At 45.7% G+C, this 26,991-nt stretch overlaps 1 protein-coding gene across 2 annotated transcripts in view; it reads right to left on the bottom strand.

The window, feature by feature from the left end:
• The window catches only part of LOC114666880 (uncharacterized), an 80,560-nt gene extending 58,833 nt beyond the window's left edge, over positions 1–21,727 (bottom strand). The window contains exons 1-6 of one of the 2 annotated variants that reach the window (XM_028821508.2): positions 21,650–21,727; positions 18,395–18,421; positions 14,072–14,377; positions 13,205–13,537; positions 7,696–7,779; positions 5,137–5,246 (exon numbers count right to left, since the gene is read on the bottom strand). In XM_028821508.2, coding sequence (XP_028677341.2) covers positions 5,179–5,246; positions 7,696–7,779; positions 13,205–13,537; positions 14,072–14,377; positions 18,395–18,421; positions 21,650–21,686 — 855 coding nt within the window. In that variant the 5' untranslated portion in view covers positions 21,687–21,727 and the 3' untranslated portion in view covers positions 5,137–5,178. Of the gene's footprint in view, positions 1–5,136; positions 5,247–7,695; positions 7,780–13,204; positions 13,538–14,071; positions 14,378–18,394; positions 18,422–21,649 lie in introns of those variants that run through there. The other variant, XM_051919827.1, reaches the window with a different exon arrangement.
• Positions 21,728–26,991: the final 5,264 nt, after the last annotated feature.

Consider the following 26,991-nt stretch of genomic DNA (forward strand, 5'->3'; position numbering starts at 1 on the left):
GCTGGCTCTCAAGTCTAGGCATGGTGCTTTAAGATCTAGGAACAAAAAAAAATACAAAAAGATAAATCAGAAATTCTCATCTCTCGGGTCGGTGAGCAGAAACTTTAAATCTTATGTGAGTCCACTAGGGGGCAGTAAGTAGGCGTTATAACTGTAGCCATCAGCGGTTGGCACAGTGGCACCCGCCTGTAGTTTTTATTTGACATTTTTTCTCTCTTGGGTTGCTTTGGTTTTTAAGAGAGGAGCTGCACCTTGGTCTGTTGTCCACTAGATGGCAGAATGCAGGCTGCTCACCCCCGAGGCACTTCTAATAGAAGAAAATCCACAGGACGTCTTGTTACTAATCTTCATAGTCAAAGGTGTGCCGTTTTTTATTTCTCTGTACCACTGCCTGCATAATGAAAAGCATTTTGACTTTTTCATTTCTTAATATTTTTTTTCATAACATCTCCTTCTCCATTGTTCCCTCTCACAGTACCCTCCTTAGCAGTAGGTTTATATACGGTGGCCCTGAAAGGCAAGTGACAAAAAAAATGTAATGGTGTGACGCACACATTCAAAACGCGCAGAATTAAATGTGGTGCCGCACAATTAAAAAAAGGTGACGCACACATTCAATGAGGAAAAAACTAAATGGATGTCAGCCTGTTAATGTACACCATCATGTACGTACATCCGGAACTGTGATGGGCAAGAATTTAATTGAAAAAAGAATGTGATATTAACTTTCTCTCACTCAGCATCAGAGGCGTAGCTAGGGTTTTCAGCGCCCGGGGACAACTGAAGATTTCGCGCCCCCTCCCGTTTGCCAAAATGCAATGGGGAAGGGAAATTTGGCGCCCCCTGGATGCTGCGCCCGGGGACAGATGTCCACCCCTAACCCCCCCCAGCTACGCCACTGCTCAGCACACCACTTAACTGCAAACTTCACCTGTGGACTGACATACAACCCGTTGCCACCAATCAGTGCTTTCCATTAGTTGCCACGGTACCGAACCTTTCTATACACTTTTACTTGTCGTCACCCCTACCTTAAGTGTCCACGTCACGCCTTTACATTTTTTGTCACTTGCCCTTCAGGACCACTGTAGGTTTACACCCAGAAAAACAAACCAAAAGCATTGAATTTAATTCAGCAACAAAAAATGTTATCATGTGCAACAGAAACATGTGAACCCCAAAACGTTGCCATAGTCCCAGTAGGGGAGTTCTGCCTGACGTCCGCATGCGCCTTGTGCGCTGTGTTTTCAAACTGTCAGCAGCTGGAGCAGACATTGAAAGGCTGTGTTGCAATATTCCAGATGTTATTTTCAATGGTTGCCTCATATGCTTCCCATAGTTTGTACAGTTTCAGTGCTGGGTCATTGGCTTCACCACAGTCTTCATCATTAGTGAAACGTAAATATTTTATAATGATGCTCACTCACTACTTCACTGAAAATGGGGGTTTGCAACACCCAACTTGTGGAACCACTACCATCTCTGTACTGGTCCACCCACTAAGCTCCTGCAGTGTCAGGAGACTGAAAAAAACCCACATGTCATCTGCAGTGACAGGCTGCCAGTGACCATGACGTCAAACTGTGTTTACTGTGACTTTTCTGACCCGGCTTGGCACAGCAGTTCATCTCAACAGCTGTTTTCTCCACCGGCATATCATCGACAAACCCTAAAGTGTCCAGATGATCCTAATCAGTGGACATCGTCAGACTGGGGTTACCTGTAAATGGGCAATGAGGAGGTTCAGCGTTATCTGCAGGGGTACGAAGCCAACACCAAACATGAATATCACTAAAACTTCCAAACAGGCGTCAGCTTCACGGCCCGTGTCGACGTCTGGTGACCGACTCACATCGTCATCTTTGTCACTCGCTTTGAGCAATGGGTCACATTCAGTTTGTTTCAAAGCAGGCCTTACGGATTCTCATTTGCTGTTGTGTTTTTAGTTGAAGGCTCCACCCACTCATGAATATTGATGAGTTACCTTCGAATTACCATAAAGTGGCAGAACACATTGAAATATTCAGGATTTTCTGCAATGTGATGTTATTTTATCTGCTAGATGGCAGCAGAAAACCATCCTGGGCATTTCTTACGCTTAACGCTACAAAGCAGCAACTTCGAGTCGGGTTTAACCGCATTTACATAGAATTCCAAGCCCCCGAATCACAGCAGGGGTTAACAGTAAGAAGTTTTAAATTGTGATATGCCTAACCTGACCCCCCCAGCGCAGTCTCTAACATAAGCTGGCAGTGCCCCCGGTGTTACTCAAAGTGATGAAAGTTCAGCTGTTCGGGGATCAGATCTTTGTTTTCGGTCTTCTGTGTTGATGTTTGATTCTTTTATGTTAATATAAATTATGTTAGATAGATAGATAGATAGATAGATAGATAGATAGATAGATAGATAGATAGATAGATAGATAGATAGATAGATAGATAGATAGATAGATAGATAGATAGATAGATAGATAGATAGATAGATAGATAGATAGATAGATAGATAGATAGATAGATAGACACTGCAGGTATACAAACAGACAGTAACTTTGTATAATATTAACGTTTACCCCCCCTGGGTGGAATTGAAGAGTCACATAGTGTGGTGGAGGAACGATCTCCTCAGTCTGTTAGTGGAGCAGGACGGTGACAGCAGTCTGTCGCTGAAGCTGCTCCTCTGTCTGGAGATGATCCTGTTCAGTGGATGCAGTGGATTCTCCATGATTGACAGGAGTCTGCTCAGCGCCCGTCGCTCTGCCACAGATGTTAAACTGTCCAGCTCCGTGCCTACAATAGAGCCTGCCTTCCTCACCAGTTTGTCCAGGCGTGAGGTGTCCTTCTTCTTAATGCTGCCTCCCCAGCACACCACTGTGTAGAAGAGGGCGCTCACCACAACCGTCTGATAGAACATCTGCAGCATCTTATTGCAGATGTTGAAGGACGCCAGCCTTCTAAGGAAGTATAGTCGGCTCTGTCCTCTCTTGCACAGAGCAGCAGTATTGGCAGTCCAGTCTAATTTATCATCCAGCTGCACTCCCAGGTGTTTATAGGTCTGTACCATCTGCACACAGTCACCTCTGATGATCACGGGGTCTATGAGGGGTCTGGGCCTCCTAAAATCCACCACCAGCTCCTTGGTTTTGCTGGTGTTCAGGTGTAGGTGGTTTGACTCGCACTATTTAACAAAGTCCTTGATTAGGTCCCTATACTCCTCCTCCTGCCCACTCCTGATGCAGCCCACTATAGCAGTGTCGTCAGCAAACTTTTGCATGTGGCAGAACTCCGAGTTGTATTGGAAGTCCGATGTATATAGGCTGAAGAGGATAGCTGAACAAGATATTTGATATCATGTATTATCATACACGTGCGATTAGGAGACAGTTTACAGGCTCTAATAAGTGCATTTGCCCTCCTGACCAGGGGATGGCGCTGTGCTCTAACTCTTTCTTCCCCCCCTCTCTCTACAGAGCAACAGAAAAATCTTCAGCCTAACCATCACTTTCGGTCCACCAGATCCGCCTCCTCCTGATGTCACTTCCGGTTCCAGAATGCCACATACTCATGACGTCATTTCCTTCCACCGACCATATATAGCACCTCCTCTCTGTTATAATCAGTTCTGTTTTGAACCCCAGTCTGTAAATTATTTTCTGTTATTCATTCGGCTGACATCTACAGTATACGAGGGGATTCCCCCAAACCTTTGACGTTGTCTTTGTGTTTAGTGTACAGTGGATATTTTATTAGTTTGAGGAATTGTTTGGTTTCTTTGTGTATAAGCTGCGTTTATGATGTCCCATGTTATTTTGTAAGAGGTCGTGTCTGGGGGTCCTGCCCTGATAGACTCAACTCAACTCAAAAATGGATTAAGCAGGATTGAGAATGTGATGCCCATCAGTCATTTTGTAGCCCCCTTAGTCCTGAACAGGAGTGTGAGGGTCTGCTAGGGCCTATCCCAGTTAGCATAGGGTGCAAGGCCGGAAAAAATCCTGGACATGGTGCCAGTCCATTGCAGGGCAAAAAACACACACACTCACCCCAACCACACACCTCGGTCAATTTAGGATCGCCAATCCACCTAACCTGCATGGCATTGGACTGTGAGAGGAAATCAGAGCACCCGGAGGAAAAGGAAAAAACCCATACAGACGCAGGGAGAACATGCAAACTGCACCTGAGATGTGAACCCTGGTCACCTTACTACAAGGCAGGAGTGCTACCACTGCACCACCCTACACATGAAGTACTTTTCTCATAATAAGTCCATCCGTTATCCAACCCGCTATATCCTAACACAGGGTCACGGGGGTCTGCTGGAGACAATCCCAGCAAACACAGGGCACAAGGTAGGAAACAATCCCTGGGCAGGGTGCCAGCCCACTGCAGGGGGCATAATAAGTCTTTTGTTTTATAAATAATCTACGTGACCCCTTTTTACATCTAGCTGGGGTTTTGGATGGGATTTCCCCTCTGGTTTCTCATTTTTGGAAGTGTGCTTTGGGATTCCTAGTCATAACAATTCCTTTCCTAACCTGCCTGTTCAGTTCAGTTTAGCGTGTAGCTGGTGCCTATCCCAGTCACACTGGGTATAAAGTAGTACCCACCCCAAAAGGGACGTGCTGTCACCATTCTTTAACTTGATGTCACTTTTGGATTCTCCTCCTACTGTCACCTTGTCTCAGATCATGTAGAGCACAGTCTGTCTACCAATGAGAGAGGGGACATGCCGATGTATACAGGTAGAACCCATTAAAATGGAATTTATGGGACCATAAAAATTTTGTTAGAACGAATATGGGGAAAATATGTATATTATTGTGACTGGGGTCACAGGAGACTTGCCATCTCTAATGGCAGCGGAATAAGGGACAGCTCCATAGCTGCTCTGCTGTGTCTGGTAAACAGTAAACCAGGATCATGCTTACGTGCTTGTCACACAATGTTCATAGCAGTTAACACTGGGCTTAGACCTGCTCTTCCTCACACTCTCCTGGTCGGCCACAGCGGAGATTCAAAGCTGCTGGTATTCTTCTAATCTGAAGATGGGAGCTACAGCAGGACAATTGCCCCATGACATGACTCTTGTCTTGCGTGCTTGAGTAATGAAGTAACTGCTGCTATTTTGAATGAAGCCTCGAGACTGTACCTGCCTTCTCTATACAGTAATAAAGTACCTGTGCTATCTTTGGAAACTTGGACTCACCTTCCTGTCTCTCGTGCAATTCTGTGACCCAAGCTTGACAATACCTGTATAAAAAAAAAAACAATGTTTCTTAAACTACAGAAAATTTGAAAATTAAACATTAGAAAGAAAATGGAATATTAGATGAAGATGTGATTCCAAATGTTTTCACGACGTCATTTTTCTTAATTCCAGAATCAACTTTTTCCACAATTGTTCATTTTCTTTTTTCCTGGCCTAAACTGACACCATTTCTCACTTTTTTTGTTCATTGCAAAGACAACTTTGAGAAGCACTATGAAACTCAAAACAGTACAGTCTCCGCACATGACACAGCTATCCACTCCGCCAGTCGGTGGACCACGGACTCAGAATTCAGCTATACCTCTGTGAAGTCACGCTGACTGTACACTCGTGCCGAGCCTCGTCAAGATCCGAAATTTTGGACCTAATTGTCAATTGGACCTAATTGGCACGGTGGCACCGTGGTAGTGCTGCTGCCTCGCAGTTAGGAGACCCGGGTTCACTTCTCGGGTCCTCCCTGCGTGGAGTTTGCATGTTCTCCCCGTGTCTGCGTGGGTTTCCTCCCACAGCCCAAAGACATGCAGGTTAGGTGGACTGGCGATTCTAAATTGGCCCTTGTGTGCGCTTGGTGTGTTTGTGTGTGTCCTGTGGTGGGTTGGCACCCTGCCCGCGATTGGTTCCTGCCTTGTGCCCTGTGTTGGCTGGGATTGGCTCCAGCAAACACCCGTGACCCTGTGTTCAGATTCAGCAGGTTGGAAAATGGATGGATGGATTGTCAATTTCTTGTGGTCTAAGAAGAAAGTGACGGCCTGTTGCAAGGTTCCCAAGACTCTGTGAAAGTCTAGGTGCGGCCTCACCTTCTTTTGCATTGTCTTTGGAGGCCATTTTTGCTTGAAAAAACATTCATTAATACAGAAATTTACATTTCGTAAAAACAAAATCTCTTAGACGTGATGTTGTATGAACGTTAGCCCGGGCCAACAAAAAGTATTCGTTAATCAGAACATTTTGTTTCAATGGGATTCAGGATCTGACCTGTACTGCCACTTATCAAGGCAGCCCAACGCTTGACCAGACTTCCACACAACTGCGCCACAGATGGGCTTAATGCCCTTCCATCCTCATCCACTTCAGGATATTCAGTGGTTGCCCACCCTCAGACGTGTCCCTGACACATGCCAGCTGGGTCCTCCACAGACACACTTTGGGACATCTAAGGCCGTAATTCTGAAGTCCATCATGAGCTGTTGGAACAGAGGAAGCCAAACTAAAAGTTGAAATCCCTCTATGCAGTTACTGACTCCATCTTGGCGAGTACAGGGGCACGGCAGACGCTTGCAGCACTGGATGCCAGTCCAGCATGGGGCCAGTCTCGAGTTTTTAAATCAAGCTAACACTAAAGGAAGATGTTAGGAAAAAAAAAAAGAGAACATCCACCGACAAAATCTGGAAGAGACTGGGAGAACATGCAAACTCCACACAGCCGGCAATGGGGCAGAGAATATGGAGCCTGATTATTGACACTTCAGTCAAACCACCATTCTTAAATCAAGACCTGCTGAGATTATACAGAAATCAAAATACAAAGCAACAATACCATTGTATATCATTTAAATATTCATCCATCCATCCATTTTCCAACCCACTGAATCCGAACACAGGGTCACAGAGGTCTGCTGGAGCCAATCCCAGAACTAATCCCAGGCAGGGCGCCAGCCCACCGCAGGGCACACACACACACCAAGCACACACACACTAGGGCCAATTCAGAATCGCCAATCCACCTGACCTGCATGTTTTTGGACTGTGGGAGGAAACCCACACAGACACGGGGAGAACATGCAAACACCACACAGGCGAGGCAGCAGCACTACGACTGCGCCACCATGCCACCCATTTAAATATCTTTGGATTAAAATAGAAAGAACAAGTACTCAGCCTCCATATCACAAATATGAAATAACTACCGAGTCGAGCATGCGGGCTACGAGTAGACGGCTCAGGAGATTGTCGATAATCCAGAAGATAAGCTCCATCTCCAAGCATCAGGCAGTGTAAAGCCGAAATGTCAACAGGGTTCTGCTCAAAGATGGTGTCTGAATGTCTCCTCCCAGTGTCTGAGCCAACAGTCTGTTAAAATGTGAACTGAGTGCAGAACATGGCAGCCTGTGTGCTCAACGGAATGATTGTTTCATGTTTGTAATATTGAGGCTTGGTGGTCCTCCATTTTTCTCTTAATATAAAAACATTTAAAACTTTGATTTATATTGGAGTTATGAGTCTGGGCCGCTAACTACTATACCACCGTTAAAATTTAACCATTACCCACAATTCAGCAGGACAGAGTGGAGCTGGGGAGGTCAGCCCTCAATCCGTAGAATCCCACCTTCTCCCTAACAGATGGCCTAGTAGGACATTTCACATTTGAAGGACAGTGTGGTTTTGAACGACATTCACTTATGAACGGAGGAAGGCAGATCACTGACTCACCACGAGACACGAAGATGTAGAGGGTCGTCAGCCAGGTGACGAAGAGCAAGGAGAGGGAAACCCTGGCAGCAATCCACAATCCACCTGAAAAACAACAGGAGACCTCATTGATACGGACGAGCAAAAAAGGACAGCGGAGGAGACAGGAGTGACCAATGGAAGCCAAGAAGAAGGGAAATGTGAACCCTGAAGTCTTTGCTGAAGTGTGAACTACACAAGTGAGGTTAGAAGCTAAACAGTAGCCTAATGGTCACCATTTTAGGTGGCGTAGTAGGCAGGATATGAGAAAAGAAAACCATGGATATAAAAAGAGAAGGTCCTGGTGCAGGTGCAGAGGCGGATTGGAGGTGAGAAATGATCAGAAGTGCCAAATGGACGTCTATCAGGATAACATGTCAAGTTCTCTGCTGCTGTGACGCTGAAGAACAGCAGGCATTGAGAGTGCTCCACAGACAAAGACATTCAACTCTGATCAGACCACACAAACATCAGGCTCGGGGCACAAACACTGCAACCCTCAGGAAACCTCAGTAATCCGATATCGGGGTGCAGCGGTGAGACACAAAAGATGGACAATCGAGGTTTCTTGTCGGCCCCTTCTGGTGCACCTCTGACGTCAGCGCCACACCATACTTCACTTAGCAACCCTGGCGACAACAACTGAGCTGGTGAAGTACTAACCAGGGCTGCTGGGATTTGTAGTTCATTTAAAGTAGCACTGCTACAACTGCATGAATGCTCCATACGGAACTACAACATTATAAAATATACAAATGAAATGCTATCTTTAAAAAGTTGCTATGACAAAGGAATATCATGAGCTTGTCAGTTATTTAACATGCACTGAATGTAAGAATGATTTCCACTTCCTCTTAGAGACCGTGCAGCTTTGTGTTTGGTGAACTTTTGAAGAATTTGATTACCCGGAGAGCTCCTAAGAGAAAAAAAACTTCACATTCATAAGTTAAATGTGGAGGATTATGGGGGCAGAAGTAAGACTCAGAGTGCCTGTTAAGAAGTGCAAGCAAAAATAAATAAATAAATAAATGGGTAAGGCCCTTACAAAAATATACATAACATTTTAAAAAATATATTACTGCCTAGGGGCAACATGGTGGGGCAGTGGTGGTGCTGCTGCCTCACAGTAAGGAGACTGGGGGTTTGTGTCCCGCGTCCTGCCAGTGTGGAGTATGTATGTCCCCCCATGTCTGTGTGGGTTTCCTCTCACAGTCCAAAGACATGCAGGTTATGTGAATTGGTGACACTAAATTGGCCCGTGTGTGTGTGTGTGCCCCGCGGTGGACTGGCACCCTGTCTACGGTTTGTCCCTGCCTTGTGCTCTCCGTTACCTGGGATAGACTCCAGCACCCCCCCACAACCCCTTCAGGGCTAAGCAGGTTAGAAAATGACTGGCTATTACTACCTATATCTATATAAAATCCAACGTCTGTCTGTCTGTCCGTTTTAACAAGAGAACTGAGTGGTGGTCCAGATCTAATTATGCAATTTTCATTACGCTATAACTTATTAAGTTTATTACATAGAGTATTCACAACTGAATGGAGGACACGTGGGACATTATATGGAAAATCAGTGAATTAATTCAATGTAACTCCATTTTCATTTATTACAAGATATTTCGAACAATTCTTTTGTCTTGCATTGTTTTCCTGCATTGCATTAAAAGTTAGATCTGGACTACCCTATACTTAACAGATTTACATAGATAGATAGATAGATAGATAGATAGATAGATAGATAGATAGATAGATAGATAGATAGATAGATAGATAGATAGATAGATAGATGTGAAAAACAATATATAATAGATAGATAGATAGATAGATAGATAGATAGATAGATAGATAGATAGATAGATAGATAGATAGATAGATAGATAGATAGATAGATAGATAGATAGATGTGAAAAACAATATATAATAGATAGATAGATAGATAGATAGATAGATAGATAGATAGATAGATAGATAGATAGATAGATAGATAGATAGATAGATAGATAGATATAGGAAAGGCACTATATAATAGATAGATAGATAGATAGATAGATAGATAGATAGATAGATAGATAGATAGATAGATGTGAAAAACAATATATAATAGATAAGATAGATATGAAAGGCACTATATGATAGATAGATAGATAGATAGATAGATAGATAGATAGATAGATAGATAGATAGATAGATAGATAGATAGATAGATAGATAGATAGAGAGATAGATAGATAGATAGATAGATAGATAGATAGATAGATAATGTTTCTTGACACACTCCCCGTGAATGATTTGTTGTCTGTAAGTCATCAGTGCTGGTGTTTTACAGAGAGGATGTGCAGCGTTGTTCATAACAGCACTCAGTTTTGTTTCATTCTCTCCTTTGCTACGACCTCCAGGGTGTCCAGAGGGCCTCCTATAATTCAGCCTGCCTTTTTAATGAACTTGTTGGTTCGGTGGGCCTTTCTTGAAGTGATGTCACCAGCCCAGGACACCACAGTGCAGAGTAGAAGTTGTGAAGGATGTCACTTCCTACATTAAAGGAACGCAGCCTACTAAGAATAAAGAGCCAGCTCTGTCCTTTCCTGTCTACTTCCTCTGTGTTCTGAACAAGTTATCAAGGGAACAATGAGATAATCATAATTAAATAAATTTTATTTTTAAGAATCTAAATATAAATATATCTATATTACTAAACGAAGGTTGTATATATGCACAGCGCCTCAGCGCCCCAGCAAGCCGTGCTGAAAGCGCAAGCACACAGCGCCACAGAGTCAAACCCAGCGCCTTCCCAGAGTCAGTAGGCGGCACCCAAACAACACAACCTGTAAACTAAACTTGAGGTGAAGCGTGCACGCCAGGTTGTATATGTGTACGGATGCCAGAGGCCAGAAAGAAGCCGTGCACAATACAACCGCCGCCCGAACGCGAACGCACACACCACCGCATATACAACCTTCGTTTAGTAATGTAGATTTCCAACCCCGGATCCGCCGCCATGGTCACTTCAGCACGCAAATCTGCCACTGTCAGCAAACGACTTCTAGCTAATGACACAGCCATAGAAAACAGAGGCGTGACCACGGGGGGGCTGGGGGCTCTGTTTTCAGAATTGGTGCCACCATTTTGGAGTTACGTACTTAGGCTGGGATGCTCCATTATCAGAAGCCAAGCCTAGTAAGACTCTTTAGAAGTCAGCAGCAGATGTCGAACAGCCTCGAAGATTGATAATCAAACTCGGAGCACATTAGAGGAGGGCTTCCCAAACTCAATCTGGGGGACCCCCTCTGGCTGCAGGTTTTTGTTCCAATCAGCTTCTGTTTTTAATTGGACTCCTGGGCCCATTAAGTGGACTGTTATTTCCCAGATTCTGTGTTTTAGGAACAATATAGAAATCAGAAAAGTATCCATCTATTATCCAACCTGCTATATCCTAACTACAGGGTCACGGGGTCTGCTAGAGCCAATGCCAGCCAACACAGGGCGCAAGGTAGGAAACAAACCCCAAGCAGGGCGCCAGCTCACCGCAGGGCACACACCAAGCGGACAATTTAGGATCGCCAATGCACCTAACCTGCATGTCTTTGGACTGTGGGAGGAATCCCACGCAGACACAGGGAGAACATGCAGACTCCACGCAGGGAGGACCCTGGAAGTGAACTCAGGCCTCCTTACTGTGAGGCAGCAGCGCTACCCACTGCGCCACCGTGCCAATTAGAAAACTAAGTTTAGTTATAAAAAAAATGTACCAAGCAGTTATATGGGAATGATGTATTTTTTTTTCTAACAATATTTTCATTCTACTTTTCCAGATGTTCTAATTGTTTAATTAATTCATAATTTTCTAATTAGTGGGTCTAACGCTAAAGTAGCTGCAGCCTTTGATTCTTCAGTGTTGTTTGCCAGCGTGTCTGCTCTGCTTGTTTTTAAATTTCATTAATAAGATACAATGAAGGGGAAAAACTACACAGAGAAAGGGCAAAAAATAATGAAATCAACAAAAGAGAGTTAAGCATATAAATCTATAGCAAAAGCAGAAATATTTCTAAATGTCTTATAAATGTAAAAATCATACTGCTGTGCTTTTCTGAACGTAGAATAGGAGAAAAAATAAATCCCAGTGAATTAAATGAGCTCAACGTTATCAGGTGTTGTCACTGATTGGGAAGCTGATTGGAACAAAAACCTGCAGCCACAGGGGGTCCCCCACCAGGACCGAGTTTGGGGAGCACTGCATTAAAACATTTGAAGGATTCAGACGAGAACAGGCCCTTCAGCCCAACAAAGCTACCAGTCCTGTCTAATTAATTCCTACAAAAACACATCAAGTCGAGTTTTGAAAGTCCCTAAAGTCCTCCTGTCTGCCACACTACTTGGTCACTTATTCCAAATGTCTGTGGTTCTCTGTGTGAAGAAAAACTGGTTGATGTTTGTGTGAAATTTCCCCTTCACAAGTTTCCAACTGTGTCCCCGTGTTCTTGATGAACTCATTTTAACGTCACTGTCTCGATCCACTGTACTAATTCCCTTCATCATTTGAAACCCTTCAGTCAGGTCTCCTCTTAGTCTTCATTTTCTTGAACTGTAAAGGCTCAGCTCTTTTAATCTTTCCTCATAACTCATCCCCGGTAGCCCTGAATCAGCCTGGTTGCTCTTCTCTGAACCTTCTCTTGTGCTGCTATGTCCTTTTTGTATCCTGGAGACCCAAACTGCCCACCGTACTCCAGATGAGGCCTCACCAGTGTGTTATAAAGACTTGAGCAGAACCTCCTGTGACTTGTACTCCTCACATCAAGGCGCTATATAACCTGACATTCTGTTAGCCTTCTTAATGGCTTCTCAACACTGTCCGGCAGTTGATAATGTCGAGTCCACTACGACTCCCAGGTCCTTCTACTTTTCGATTTTCAGACCTCCCGTTGTGTATTCATATCTCACATCACTACTTCCCGTGTGTTAATATTTTTCATTTACTCACATTAAAGGTCTTCTCAGCGTCGGATTGTGTGACACTCAGTCATTCACTACTTCACAAACTGATCAAGTGTGGTGAATTTTAGAACACATTAAACTTTTTTATGTGACAGGAACAAGAACATGAAGAAAACCAGACTATGAAAAATCATATGAAGAAATAAATGAAGACAAGTAGAAGCAAAACTACAACAGAAATATGTTAACAATAAACACAAGAGGCTTTCAAGTGATGGCCAAGTGAAATGTGCAGGAGCAGAACATGGAGGGGAGCACCGCAGCCAAACCACAGATCTGAATGTGGCTGAGATGAGATGCGTGATGTAAAGTGACCACCCGCTTCACCCCGTGTGACGCCAGTGTCCCCAAGTTACTCAGACTGACTGATATTCTGCCAGTCCGTTGGGCTGTGTTTTCCAATTGTAGCCCACCACAGCTCTGTGTGCCCTCCATACTTACAGCTGGTTTGGACGGAGATGTGCCATTAAGGGAGTGAGGAGACTGGGATGAGTCCTTACCTATCTGTGGGGTCGGACTCGTCCTAAGGTTTGTCACAGTCACTGTCACTCTGTTGCTGCGTCTGTCAGATTGATCTTTAACGTCTGGATGTTTCTGCAACACGTCCAGCGTGTAGTCGCAGGTCAGCAGCACCATTCCAGGTCCAGTCCCATCCATCAGCTGTCTCCCGGTCATCGTCCACCTGCACTGCCCGTCCTCCAGTTTGGTCTCATTGCCGTACAGCTGGCACTTCACTCCAGCGTGGTTTTCATTCACTTCACAGGAGATGTGAATCATCTCCGCCAGAGAGATGGATTTCGGTGTCACCTGTAGGGTGGCCTTCTGTAACGGAACTAAAGAATTCGAGAAAAGACAAGAGTGCTGTGTTAATGGAGTCCAGTCTGAGCCACCAAGCACAGGGTGACTAGGAGGGGCACAGGGACAGCTTCTCAGCTGATCAGGTCACTTACCCTCACACATCAGCAGAAAGCAGTGGCCACTGGTGACACTTGGTGGGCTCCTCAGGTCACTTTGTGACACAGCACTCCACTGCTTTGATGAATTCAGATTGGCCTCTGGGAACCTGGGCCTCATATTGAACCCTGGTGCCCTCAAGGTCCGTAGTTGAACTTTCTGACCCGTCCACACCTTTGAGGACGTTGATCTTATCTATCTGCCCTCACCTCATTTCAATGGTGAAGTTCACAGCAGAGAAGAGGGGGCAGCACTGGTGCCAGGACTCAAGGGACACAATACGAAATTCATCATCTGGTTCCCACTTTTCCACTGGCATTGTAAAAACTAAAGAAGGCACTGATGGGCTCACCGTGTCTGAATGACCACCTCACCGCTTTGCAGTTTTATGTAACTACTGTGACATTTCTTACCTGCTAGCAGCAGCTCTTTGGGGTCACTGCGGGGCGAGTGTTGAACCCCTGTGCTTCTGTTGATCTGATAATCACAGCTCAGCTGCACGATCTTGAAGGTGACCGGGTCTCCGTCCAGTTGACCCCAGGACACCATAAATTCACACGTGTCTCCAGTCATCGTCTCTGAGATCACAGAGGTGTTTCCTACATACAGGCTGCAGTTTACTCCACCATTAGAGATGTTTGTTCCACAGTGAGCAGTGAGTCTTCCACCTGTTAGCAGTGACTTCTTCGTCAAACTGAGGTCCGGCTTCTTCAGTGAGCCTGTAGGACAGACAGTAGGCCGCATTATCTCAAAGCTCTGCCTCTGATTGGCTGACCACCTCAGTCAGAGACATTACTGACAGACACAAGCTCTGAGCCCCAGTGGGGGTACAGAACACCATCAGAGGGGGTGACACCTAAATGACCGTCTATAAAAGTTTTGTGCAGATCTCCAAGGGCCCTGAACTCGATGATACGATCGAGTGTCCACACACCATTCACAGTAGGAATTACTGCGCTGCATTTAAATGGCCAGGTGTCCACACCCTGTGATCAGCTCTTTGTTAAGGACCTCTATTAATCAAGTCACCCTGGGGCCTATGGGGGTCTTAATCCAGCCTTGGTTACCACACTGGGTGACACCAACCCTCGTGACATCACTGCTGAGTGTCACAACAAGTCACCCCATCACATGACAGCTCACAGCAAGAGAACAACCAATCACCAGTCAGAACTGACCACCAGCATCTCACTAGACTGCAATGATGGCCAACGAGGGGCTGCTCCTTGTACCTCTGCAGTGGTATGAGGGTCTTACCTCCGGCCTCTTCTTCCGCAGTTTTTCTCTACCCAACATGCTTTGATTTTAAATCCATCCATTTTGTAAAAGTTTCTTATTGCAGATTTGCAAAGAAGCACCAGACAGTAGGCAGGAGCCAACACTGGCTGGGGACACCAGTCTGTCACAACGGCCACTCACACGCACACCCACAAAGAACTGTCAAAGAGCTGTCAATCCACCCAATGTGACCACGATGCTTGAAGCTTGGCTCAAGTGTGTCACCTTCCTCTGCTCGTCGTTTCAATTCAAGTGACTGCACCGATTAGGACAGACACACAGAAGGTCGTACAGCTGAGCAAACACCAAGCCATTAGGTCACAGGCGGTGCCCACAGAGCTCAGAGTCGAGGTGCAGATCTTAAGGGGCTACAAACAACTCCTGTAGTAGTCAAGGCTCCCAAGAGCTCAAGTGGCCTTCTGAATTCTTAACTGGAAGAAGTTTGGAGCAACCACAACTCTTCTTAGAGCCAACCACCCAGCAAACTTGAGCAAGTGGTGGAGATGGGCCTCAGGAAGAAGAGGCAACCAAGAACCTAATGGTCCCTTTGGCTGGCTGAGCATCAGAAAACCTGTGAGGAGATAGGAGAGACTTCACAAAGACAACCACCATGTCAACACACCACTGACCTGGGCTTTAGGACAGAGTGACTAGATGGAATCCTCTTCCTAGCAAAAGACGGATTGAAGCCTGCATGCAGTTTGAAGAAAGACACCTGAAGGACTCAGACTGTGAGAAACAAAATTCTCTGGTCTGATGAAACCAAGATTAGCATCATGGTTGGAGGAAACCAGGGACTGTTTACCACCTGTGCAATACCATCTAATGGTGGTGGCAGCATCAGGGATTGGGAGACGAGTTGGAGCCGAGGGAAAGCTGAACAGAGCAAAGTCCAGAGATCACCTTAATGAGAACCTGCGCTCAGGACCACAGACTGGCCCAAAGGTTCATCATCCAACAGCACACAAGGTAAAGACAACTCTGAGAGCGGCCCAGCCAAAGCCCATTGAAACACCTCTAGAGTGACCTGAACGTCCACAGATGGCCTCCATCCAAGCCGACAGAACTTGAGGATCTGCCGAGAAGAACGGCAGGAAATCCTCAAATCCAGGTGGGCGACGCTTGTCGTGTCAAACCAAAATTACTCCAGAGGGGCTTCAACTAAGTGCTGAGGAAAAAGGTTGGAATGCTTGTGCTGATGGGATATTTCAGTTGTGGATTTTTAATACGTTTGTAAACTTTGTTTTCGGTTTTGTCATTCTGGGGTGTTGACCGTTGCTTGATGAAGGGAAAAATATGAAGTGAAACAATTTAAGCACAAGGCTGAGACAAAATGAAACGTGGAAAAGGGAAGGGGGTCTGCATACGCACCAAAGGCGCTGGAAATAACGTGGAAACTTCAAGAACACGTGAGAGCCAAGAAGAGCTGAACTCTGAATTTGAAAAGTCTGACAAATAAATTGTGAAAACAGCAGAATTGTTTCAGCACAGTGAAGGTGTGTGCAGAAGAGCAGATGCAGGCTTCTACTCTTTATATTCATGAAGCTCAAATTGAGCTCAGGTGTATCCTGCTTCCCCTGATCATCCTTGAGATGTTTCTGCAGCTTCATTGGAGTCCACCTGTGGTAAATTCAGTTGACTGGACATGATTTGGAAAGGCACACACCTGTCTATATAAGGTCCCACAGTTGACAGTTCATGTCAGAACACAAACCAAGCATGAAGTCAAAGGAATTGTCTGTAGACCTCCGAGACAGGATTGTCTCAAGGCACAAATCTGGGGAAGGTTACAGAAACATTTCTGCTGGTTTGAAGGTCCCAATGAGCACAGTGGCCTCCATCATCCGTTAGTGGAAGAAGTTCAAAATCACCAGGACTCTTCCTATAGCTGGCTGGCCATCTAAACTGAGCGATCGGGGCAGAAGGGCCTTAGTCAGGGAGATGACCAAGAACCCGATGGTCACTCTGTCAGAGCTCCAGAGGTCCTCTGTGGAGAGAGGAGAACCTTCCAGAAGGACAACCATCTCTGCAGCAATCCACCAATCAGGCCTGTATGGTAGAGTGGCCAGATGGAAGCCACTCCTTAGTAAAAGGCACATGGCAGCCCGCCTGGAGTTTGCCAAAAGGCACCTGAAGGACTCTCAGACCATGAGAAAGAAAATTCTCTGGTCTGATGAATCAAAGATTGAACTCTTTGGTGTGAATGCCAGGTGTCACGTTTGGAGGAAACCTGGCACCGCTCATCACCAGGCCAATACCATCCCTACAGTGAAGCATGGTGGTGGCAGCATCATGCTGTGGGGATGTTTTTTCAGCGGCAGGGACTGGGAGACTAGTCAGGATAAAGGGAAAGATGACTGCAGCAATGTACAGAGACATCCTGGATGAAAACCTGCTCCAGAGCGCTCTTGACCTCAGGCTGGGGCGACGGTTCATCTTTCAGCAGGACAACGACCCTAAGGACACAGCCAAGATGTCAAAGGAGTGGCTTCAGGACAACTCTGTGAATGTCCTTGAGTGGCCCAGCCAGAGCCCAGACTTGAATCCGATTGAACATCTCTGGAGAGATCTTAAAATGGCTGTGCACCGACGCTTCCCATCCAACCTGATGGAGCTTGAGAGGTGCTGCAAAGAGGAATGGGCGAAACTGGCCAAGGATAGGTGTGCCAAGCTTGTGGCATCATATTCAACAAGACTTGAGGCTGGAATTGCTGCCAAAGGGGGCATCGACAAAGTATTGAGCAAAGGCTGTGAATACTTATGGACATGGGATTTCTCAGTTTTTTTATTTTTAATAAATTTGCAAAAACCTCAAGTAAGCTTTTTTCATGTTGTCATTATGGGGTGTTGTGTGTAGAATTCTGAGGAAAAAAATGAATTTAATCCATTTTGGAATAAGGCTGTAACATAACAAAATGAAGAAAAAGTGATGCGCTGTGAATACTTTCTGGATGCACTGTAGATCTGAAACACTCTAATGGCCATTGTTGGTCAAAAAGCCCAGTAGAAACACAAAGGCTCATCTGACAAGGACACACCAGAGCTAAACTAGGACAAGTGCTGATGTGTTTAGAGTGAACACTTAAAAATTATTTACAATTTATGAAAAAAAAAAAGAAGAAGAAGTGACTGACTTTGTCAAGGGGCGGTTATCAGATAACAGATTGAAGAAGCTCAGCTTGCAGAGATGTCATTTCATGTTTAACTTTACTCAAATTGAGAAACTGAAAAACTAAATTTCAATCCTTAATATTTAAAAACATGGAAACACGCACTACTACCAAATCTTGACACTGGCCTCATCATAATCTCATATTATCAGCTCTCCATTAATTCCCACTCTGATTCAATGCCCTCCTTAGATCTCTAATCATTCAAATAGAAAGGACATTGCCACTCAAACCAAACAACCCCCCCACCTCCTTCCCAGTTTAGAGGTCCAGCTCCAGTCCACTCACCTTGCGGCTCGACAGTCCTCACCAGACCTGCAGAGAAACAGTAAAGAGGCTCTCATTAACAGTCTTCATCTTTGTGACGGCAGCAGCTCCGAGTGACGCGGTGACAAATGAGACGTCATCACGCGAGGCCACAAAATGGTCAACTCTTTTGAGCCCGGGATGGGCAAAAGCAGGTTTACAGTTTTTCAAATGGAAAAAAAGACATGCGGGTTATGATTATTAAAATAGCTTTATTAACTCAAAAGAACGTCACAATGGCACCGTGCACTCGGGTACAATCTCGTTAAGTGCTCAAATTGCCGGCCTCGCATACTCACAACTTAAACCTACTTTTGCACACCCCTTATTTTATAGATCGATAGAGACTGATAGATATATTGTCGTATCTCTTTACACAAAAATATGATAAATGTAATTTTTTTTATTACTGAAGTTGTGGGAAACATACAACTAACAAATGTATGCGCTCCAGTAAAAGACAATTTAGGAGCACGCGTTTCCTTTCAAAGCCACCAATTGCGTGGCAGCTAAGTCGCCCTGTTTGCGATACACGACTGATAGTTCTTCAGCAGAAAGTACAAAATTAGATCTCTTACATCATATAAAGCTGCGGTGGGTTGGCACCCTGCCCAGGATTGTTTCCTGCCTTGTGCCCTGTGTTGGCTGGGATTGGCTCCGGCAGACCCCCGTGACCCTGTGTTCGGATTCAGCGGGTTGGAAAATGGATGGATGGATGGACATCATATAAAGTTTCTTATCATTATTGGCTGCCTCCAGTTGCTAGCCGGACACTGGGCAAAATGAGCCATCCTAAGTGATAAGTGACCCGGTCAGCGAGAACACATAGAATTGTCGTACAGACAGATCATTAGCTTCCTGCATTGCGCGTTTGCTTTGCCGTTTTCGGCCTAAACCCCCAGCTGACAGCCTAAAGTGGTCCGCTTGCATCCTGTCTCAGCTGCCCTGCGTTACTGGAAAAACACTTTCACATTATACAGTATAGTGAACTCTGATACATGTGCTTCATTACTTTAAGATATGAAATTCCAACTATCAAAATACCACAACAGGACAAAGTAACTACCACACCCGTCAGCCATTTAAACTGAGAAATCACAACAGGTAGTCGATATGAAGGGACGACAAAACGCAAAAGTTCTTCAGTGGAAATACGCAGCATGGGCCCTCGTGAAATGAAGCTGTAATACAATCTGCACGTTGTACTCGTCGTTTCTGAGTCAACGCACGTCACGATGATGTGAATTAATAAGCGTGCGAGTCATCAGTTAGCTGCTTTGCCTGCATTCGAGCCCACTTGATCGAGGGGGTCGTCGATGTTTCCCAGTTTGTTCTAAATGTTGTGTACACGTGGGACAGAGTTGCCATAAATATACGCGAGCTTCCGCTTCAAGTTTTCTTTTTGAAATCCCACCACTTGTGTGGGGTGTTGCATACGGACATGTCGAGCCTCTTTTTGTGTGTACGCCAGCTTTATGAATGAAGCCCCCTGGACCTTTTAACTGTATGACCCCAAAACGGGCATTTAACCTCACAGGACTAGCAAGAGCTGAAATACAGAAGCAGGCCACCATATAAAAGCAGACGTTAGTAAGGTAAGTGACAAAATACTCAAAGCCGAGTAACTGGCTTAACCTGCCACAGAACACAAGAAAGAGCTGAACTGCGTGGGCACGGTAAATGGGGGTGGGGGCAGAAAGGCGCTATATAAAAGAATTGGGCTGGCATGTTCTCCCCGCGTCTTAAGACATGCAGGTTAGGTGGACTGGCCATTCTGAATTGGCCTGTCTGTGGGTGTTTTGTGTGTGTGTGTGTTTGGGGCATGTGTGTGTGAGTGTGTTTCGGGTGCGGGTGTGTTAGTGTGTGTGTTTTGGGGTGTGTGTGTATTTGGGGCTGTGTGTGTGAGTGTGTGTGTGTTTGAGGTGTGTGTGTGTGTGTGTGTGTATTTGGGGTTGTGTGTGTGTGTGTGTGTTTCGGGTGCGGGTGTGTTAGTGTGTGTATTTGGGGCTGTGTGTGTGAGTGTGTGTTTGGGGTGCGTGTGTCAGTTTACGGTGATTCTGTGTGTGTGTGTGTGTTGGGGGTATATTTGGGGCGTGTGTGTTTTGTGAGTGTGTGTGCGTGTGTGTGTTTGGGATGTGTGTTTGTATGTGAATGTGTGTGTGTGTGTGTGTGTGTCAGTTTAAGGTGTGTGTATTTGGTGTGGGTGTGCGTCTGGGTATGTGGTGTGTGTGTGTGTGTTTTGTGGCCCCCCCCCCCCCCCCCCAGGGTTCGTTCCTGCCTTGCACCCTATGCTAGCTCAGACAGGCCCCAGCAGACCCCCTCCAGGACTGAGAGGGTTAGGAATGACTGACTGACATCACATCCTCAGTCCTGCTTACTCCATTTCTGAGTTGAGGGGAGTCTGTCAGGGCGGGACCCCCAGACATGATGCCAGTCCATCCCAGGGCTCACCCTCGCACACCCACAATCTCAGAGGTCTGCTACTGTGTGACTGAATCTCAATGTCTTAGGGGATGAAAAACTGACAAACAAGAGAAGAACATGAAAACTCAACTGAGACAACAACTGGGCGTGGGATAAGAAACCAAGGACCCTCAGTGCAGAAGGCAGCGGTGCTCACCACATCCGTACTCCTGCACTGGCCCGCCGTTTTATATATAGAAGGAGGAAGACCCGTTCTACAGCAGCGTGGCCTCCTTGTAGGTAAGACAATGGACTGTATAGCACAAATTCAGCCTGAAGCCCCCCGTCCGCTGACCCTCCACATCTCACCGTGTGCCTTGAGGGTGCAGGTGTCAGAGTTTGAAGATGGGGGCTTGAAGCTCAGTCTGCGGGACCCGAGTGAGTCGCCTCACCACCCAGTGCCCCTGGACACAAACACCCGCTGGCCTCGTGATTTGTGAGTATTTTTACATAAAAGGAACAAGCAGATCAATGAACGTCGATGTTCATGAAGTTGGACTCCCACCGGTGTCCATGAAGCCTCAGATCCACCTAAAATCAACAAGTCGACACCCCCAACGGCTAACAGATCAACTTTGGCCACTCGTCCCTAATTACACACTCAGCCATTATGTCACACTGTCCACGGTGAGGGCGTCGACATTGTCACCACAGCAATGAGACCAGTCACTTCAAAAAAGGAAACACGGCATTAATTAATGGCCAAAATGAAACTATTGGACACAAAGAGTCATAAAGTGTGACAGGAATAGTGACAGAGAGTGACAGACTCACCGTTTAGGATGAGGAGAAAGAGGCAATGCAGCTTCATGATGAAGAGTGTGGGGACTGAGGATTAAGTACAACGTCAAATGTAAAGATAAACGGGAAATGGGGGGGGGGGGGGGATACTTCAAAAAAGGCAGGAAACTCCTCCATGAGTGTGGAGAAGCAGCACCACCTAGTGGCCACTGGCGTATAGCAAAGAGAGCAGGAGTTCAAGTTCAGGAGAGGAAGAGCTGGAATGTGATGTACAGTAAATTAAAATAAAATTGCAATCAGCAGTTGCTTGTTTCACCAGAATTATTAATAAGATGTACCGTCCTGCTTTTGAAAGTAGAAATGGAAGGCAAAGTGTCACCTTTTTAAGTGTAAGGGCTAAAAATTAACAGGAAATATCATGGTGAGCCCATAAACTCTAAGTGACGCATTGAAGTGATGGTGAGGGTCCCAAATCTTAACTGTGTTAAACCATAGCGCCGTTTTGCAGGGTCTCTCTCTCTCTCTCTATCTATCTATCTATCTATCTATCTATCTACAGTGGTGTGAAAAACTATTTGCCCCCTTCCTGATTTCTTATTCTTTTGCATGTTTGTCACACAAAATGTTTCTGATCATCAAACACATTTAACCATTAGTCAAATATAACACAAGTAAACACAAAATGCAGTTTGTAAATGGTGGTTTTTATTATTTAGGGAGAAAAAAAAATCCAAACCTACATGGCCCTGTGTGAAAAAGTAATTGCCCCCTGAACCTAATAACTGCTTGGGCCACCCTTAGCAGCAATAACTGCAATCAAGTGTTTGCGATAACTTGCAATGAGTCTTTTACAGCGCTCTGGAGGAATTTTGGCCCACTCATCTTTGCAAAATTGTTGTAATTCAGCTTTATTTGAGGGTTTTCTAGCATGAACCGCCTTTTTAAGGTCATGCCATAGCATCTCAATTGGATTCAGGTCAGGACTTTGACTAGGCCACTCCAAAGTCTTCATTTTGTTTTTCTTCAGCCATTCAGAGGTGGATTTGCTGGTGTGTTTTGGGTCATTGTCCTGTTGCAGCACCCAAGATCGCTTCAGCTTGAGTTGACGAACAGATGGCCGGACATTCTCCTTCAGGATTTTTTGGTAGACAGTAGAATTCATGGTTCCATCTATCACAGCAAGCCTTCCAGGTCCTGAAGCAGCAAAACAACCCCAGACCATCACACTACCACCACCATATTTTACTGTTGGTATGATGTTTTTTCTGAAATGCTGTGTTCCTTTTACGCCAGATGTAACGGGACATTTGCCTTCCAAAAAGTTCAACTTTTGTCTCATCAGTCCACAAGGTATTTTCCCAAAAGTCTTGGCAATCATTGAGATGTTTCTTAGCAAAATTGAGACGAGCCCTAATGTTCTTTTTGCTTAACAGTGGTTTGCGTCTTGGAAATCTGCCATGCAGGCCGTTTTTGCCCAGTCTCTTTCTTATGGTGGAGTCGTGAACACTGACCTTAATTGAGGCAAGTGAGGCCTGCAGTTCTTTAGACGTTGTCCTGGGGTCTTTTGTGACCTCTCGGATGAGTCGTCTCTGCGCTCTTGGGCTAATTTTGGTCGGCCGGCCACTCCTGGGAAGGTTCACCACTGTTCCATGTTTTTGCCATTTGTGGATAATGGCTCTCACTGTGGTTTGCTGGAGTCCCAAAGCTTTAGAAATGGCTTTATAACCTTTACCAGACTGATAGATCTCAATTACTTCTGTTCTCATTTGTTCCTGAATTTCTTTGGATCTTGGCATGATGTCTAGCTTTTGAGGTGCTTTTGGTCTACTTCTCTGTGTCAGGCAGCTCCTATTTAAGTGATTTCTTGATTGAAACAGGTGTGGCAGTAATCAGGCCTGGGGGTGGCTACGGAAATTGACCTCAGGTGTGATACACCACAGTTAGGTTATTTTTTAACAAGGGGGCAATTACTTTTTCACACAGGGCCATGTAGGTTTGGATTTTTTTTCTCCCTAAATAATAAAAACCATCATTTAAAAACTGCATTTTGTGTTTACTTGTGTTATATTTGACTAATGGTTAAATGTGTTTGATGATCAGAAACATTTTGTGTGACAAACATGCAAAAGAATAAGAAATCAGGAAGGGGGCAAATAGTTTTTCACACCACTGTATCTCTCTCTATCTTTCTCTCTCTCCATCTGACTGTCTTTCCGAATGTGCACTGAATGAAAATGGCACCAATCAAAGTTACACGTGTCCTTATTTGGCCAAAGGAGACACCGATCTTGACGCAGTAGGGGCTTCAAGGCCACTTTGGCAACGACTTCTGCACACCTGGACCCTCGTCTCAACAGCTGCCCCCCAATCTGCTTTACCTTCCCTTATTTCTCTCCTTCGTCTTTGCCGTGACGAGGCGGCTGCTTCACTGTGCTCGCCTCTCGCCGTCGCTGTCTGCTTTGTCTTTAAGGCTTTGATTTTTCACTCACTACAAACACGGAGGGCCCACCGCTAGTGTTAGGCGAGTGGTCGACCAGCTGCCTGAGTGGACGTCCAGTTAGTCACGTATGTGCAAATTTTAAGTAAAATGATAAAACCTGCGTCCTAACGTTCTCTAACCTGCCTATGCAGCCTAGGAGTGCAGGGAGCCTTGATGGAGTGCCCGTCGATCAGTGGGCACACTCGCATACACTCGCCCAAGTTAACCTGGCACAGCTCTCTGGTCTTATTGTATTTAACTGGCAGAAGTGTCCCGCAGCAGTCGGGACAGTTTTAGGCCTCGGACAGATCCGGGCACTTCAGACACTATGAGGTCCATAAATTGATGCCCCCTTCTGGAGCCCCGCCCCTGTTTCGCTAGTAAACTAACGCCCATATTACACGCCCCTCGTGACGATTTCAATTCCCTTCAGTTCCTGCACTCCACTTTATTAAACTTCTAAACTATCGAGGTATCTCCGTTCTGCATCCCAAGCAGTTGTTTTGGTGTCATATATCAGAAACAAACTGAACAAAAAATCTTAACATTTTGTATTTTATACTATACGTTTTATATCTGCGTTTGCCATGTCGCTCTCATTCATGAGACTGAACTTATTGTTACTGAACAATACGTTAGTTATATGCTGCACTCAACGGAGGCTAAGGATCTGCACTGGTAATCAGTAGGGTGACCCCATAGAAAAATGGGAAATGCTAAGGAAGAAGACGAAGAAGAATAAATTATACTAGCCGAAGCCTAGCGTACCACCGGGTGACAGAGTGTATCCAGAGCATTACCACACCCAGACCACTAGGTGGCAGCCTCAGACTCCCGCAGCGCTCTGTGTGATACCTCCCTGTTGGGTCCCGTGGGCACCGCCAGGGGGGTGCTGCAGCTGCTACTGAGCCCTTATGGGCATCTCTACCTCCACACCTGGAAGTGGGTCAGCAAGCACATGGAGCACCTCCGGGAAGACTTTTATAAAAGGAGCCGGCAGCCACTACTCTGAGAGCCAGAGTCGGGTGGCAGAAGAAGAGGCTTGCTAGAAGGAAAGAGGAAGAGAAAGAAGAAGAGTTTTGTGCTGTGCTGTATCTGGGGGGGTCGGGGGGGAGGGGGGGGGGCGTTTACGGGGAAGGCATTTCCCACGAGGGAAAAGCAAAACTGTAAAAGTGTGTGTGCCTTGAACTTGTGTCCCACGCCTCTGTGTCGGGTTTGGGGGGTGGTGCGCCCCTGGTGGTCCACAACATATATATATATATATTGACATTGAAGGCCGGACACAAGACAGACAAACACACCTATTTATTGGCTGTTCACCCTCACTGGTCACTTTATTAGGTACACCTCGCTAGTACCCGGTTGGACCCCCTTTTTTCTGTAATTCTTCATGGCGTAGATAATAATAATTCAACACAGTGCTACAAACATACCTGTTATTTTGCTCCATATGGACATGACAGCATCACACAGTTGCTGCAGAGTTGTCATCTCTACGTCCGTGATGCAAGTCTCCCGTTCCTCCACATCCCAAAGGTGCTCTGCTGGATTGAGATCTGCTGACTGTGGAGGCCACTTGAGTCCAGTGAGCTCCTTGTCATGTTCAAGACACCAGTGTGAGATGATCTGAGCTTTGTGACACGGCACGTTACCCTGCTGGAAGGAGCCATCAGAAGATGCGCACACTGTGGTAACAAAGGGATGGACATGGGCAGCAACAATGCTCAGGTAGGCTGTGGCATTTAAACAACGCTCAGTTGGTACTGAAGGGGCCCAAAGTGGGCCGAGAAAATATCAACCACACCAATACCAGCAGCAGCCTGAACCGTTGATGCATGGCAGGATGGATCCCTGCTATCATGTTGTTGACGCCAAAGTCTGACCTACCATCTGAATGCTGCAGCAGAAATCGAGACTTGTCAGACTTCTCAAAATCTTCTGTTGTCCAACGTTGGTGGGCCTGTGTGAATTGTAGCCTCAGTTGTCTGTTCTTAGCTGACAGGAGTGACACCCGGTGTGGTTTCCTACTGCTATAACCCACCTTCTTCAAGGTTTGACGTGTTGTGCGTTCAGAGATGCTCTTCTGCACATCTCGGTTGTAACGAGTGCTTATTTGAGCTTTTCTATCAAGTCAATCCAGTCTTGCCATTCTCCTCTGTCCTCTGCCATCAACAAGGCATTTCCACCCACAGGACTGCCGCTCATTGGATATTTTCCCCTTTTTCAGACCATTCTCTCTCAACCCTAGATATGGTTGTGTGTGAAAATCCCAGTAGATCAGCAGTTTCTGAAATAGTCAGAGCAGCACATCTAGCTTCAACAGCCATGCCACCCTCAAAGCCACTTCATTCCCCTTTCTGATGCTCATTTTGAACTTCAGCAAGTTGTCTTGACAAAGTCTACAAGCCGACATGTGTTAAGTTGATGCCATGTGATTGGCTGATTAGAGATTGGTGTTAACCAGCAGTTGACCAGGTTGAGAGAGATACCCTTGCAATGGAAGGGCAGGTTCTTTAGGGCACTGGAATGCTAGATGGCAAGGAACCTTGGCTGGGATTCCCACATGGCATGCCGGGTATTGCAGTCCCAGTGGGCAGCCCTGTAGGATCACATGGGGGCCACAGAATTTGCAATTCCCTCCTCTGTGGGGACCATTTCACATCACCAGTAGCACTCCCGGGTGCTAAATAAAAGGAGGCAGAGACCAGTGACATGATGCTTTATGGAAATTGTGGCTGTGGTGGTGGGAAACACTTATAGGGAAGAGTTCCCCACAATAAAAGACTCTTTAGCCTTAATACACGTAAGGGGCCAGTGAGTGTATACTTCTAATGGATTTTGGCACAGATGAAATTTTATGATACCAGGTCTTTAAGGATGATGTCTGATGTTGTGC

Source organism: Erpetoichthys calabaricus, chromosome 16 (assembly GCF_900747795.2).
Source record: "Erpetoichthys calabaricus chromosome 16, fErpCal1.3, whole genome shotgun sequence".
NCBI lineage: Eukaryota > Metazoa > Chordata > Cladistia > Polypteriformes > Polypteridae > Erpetoichthys > Erpetoichthys calabaricus.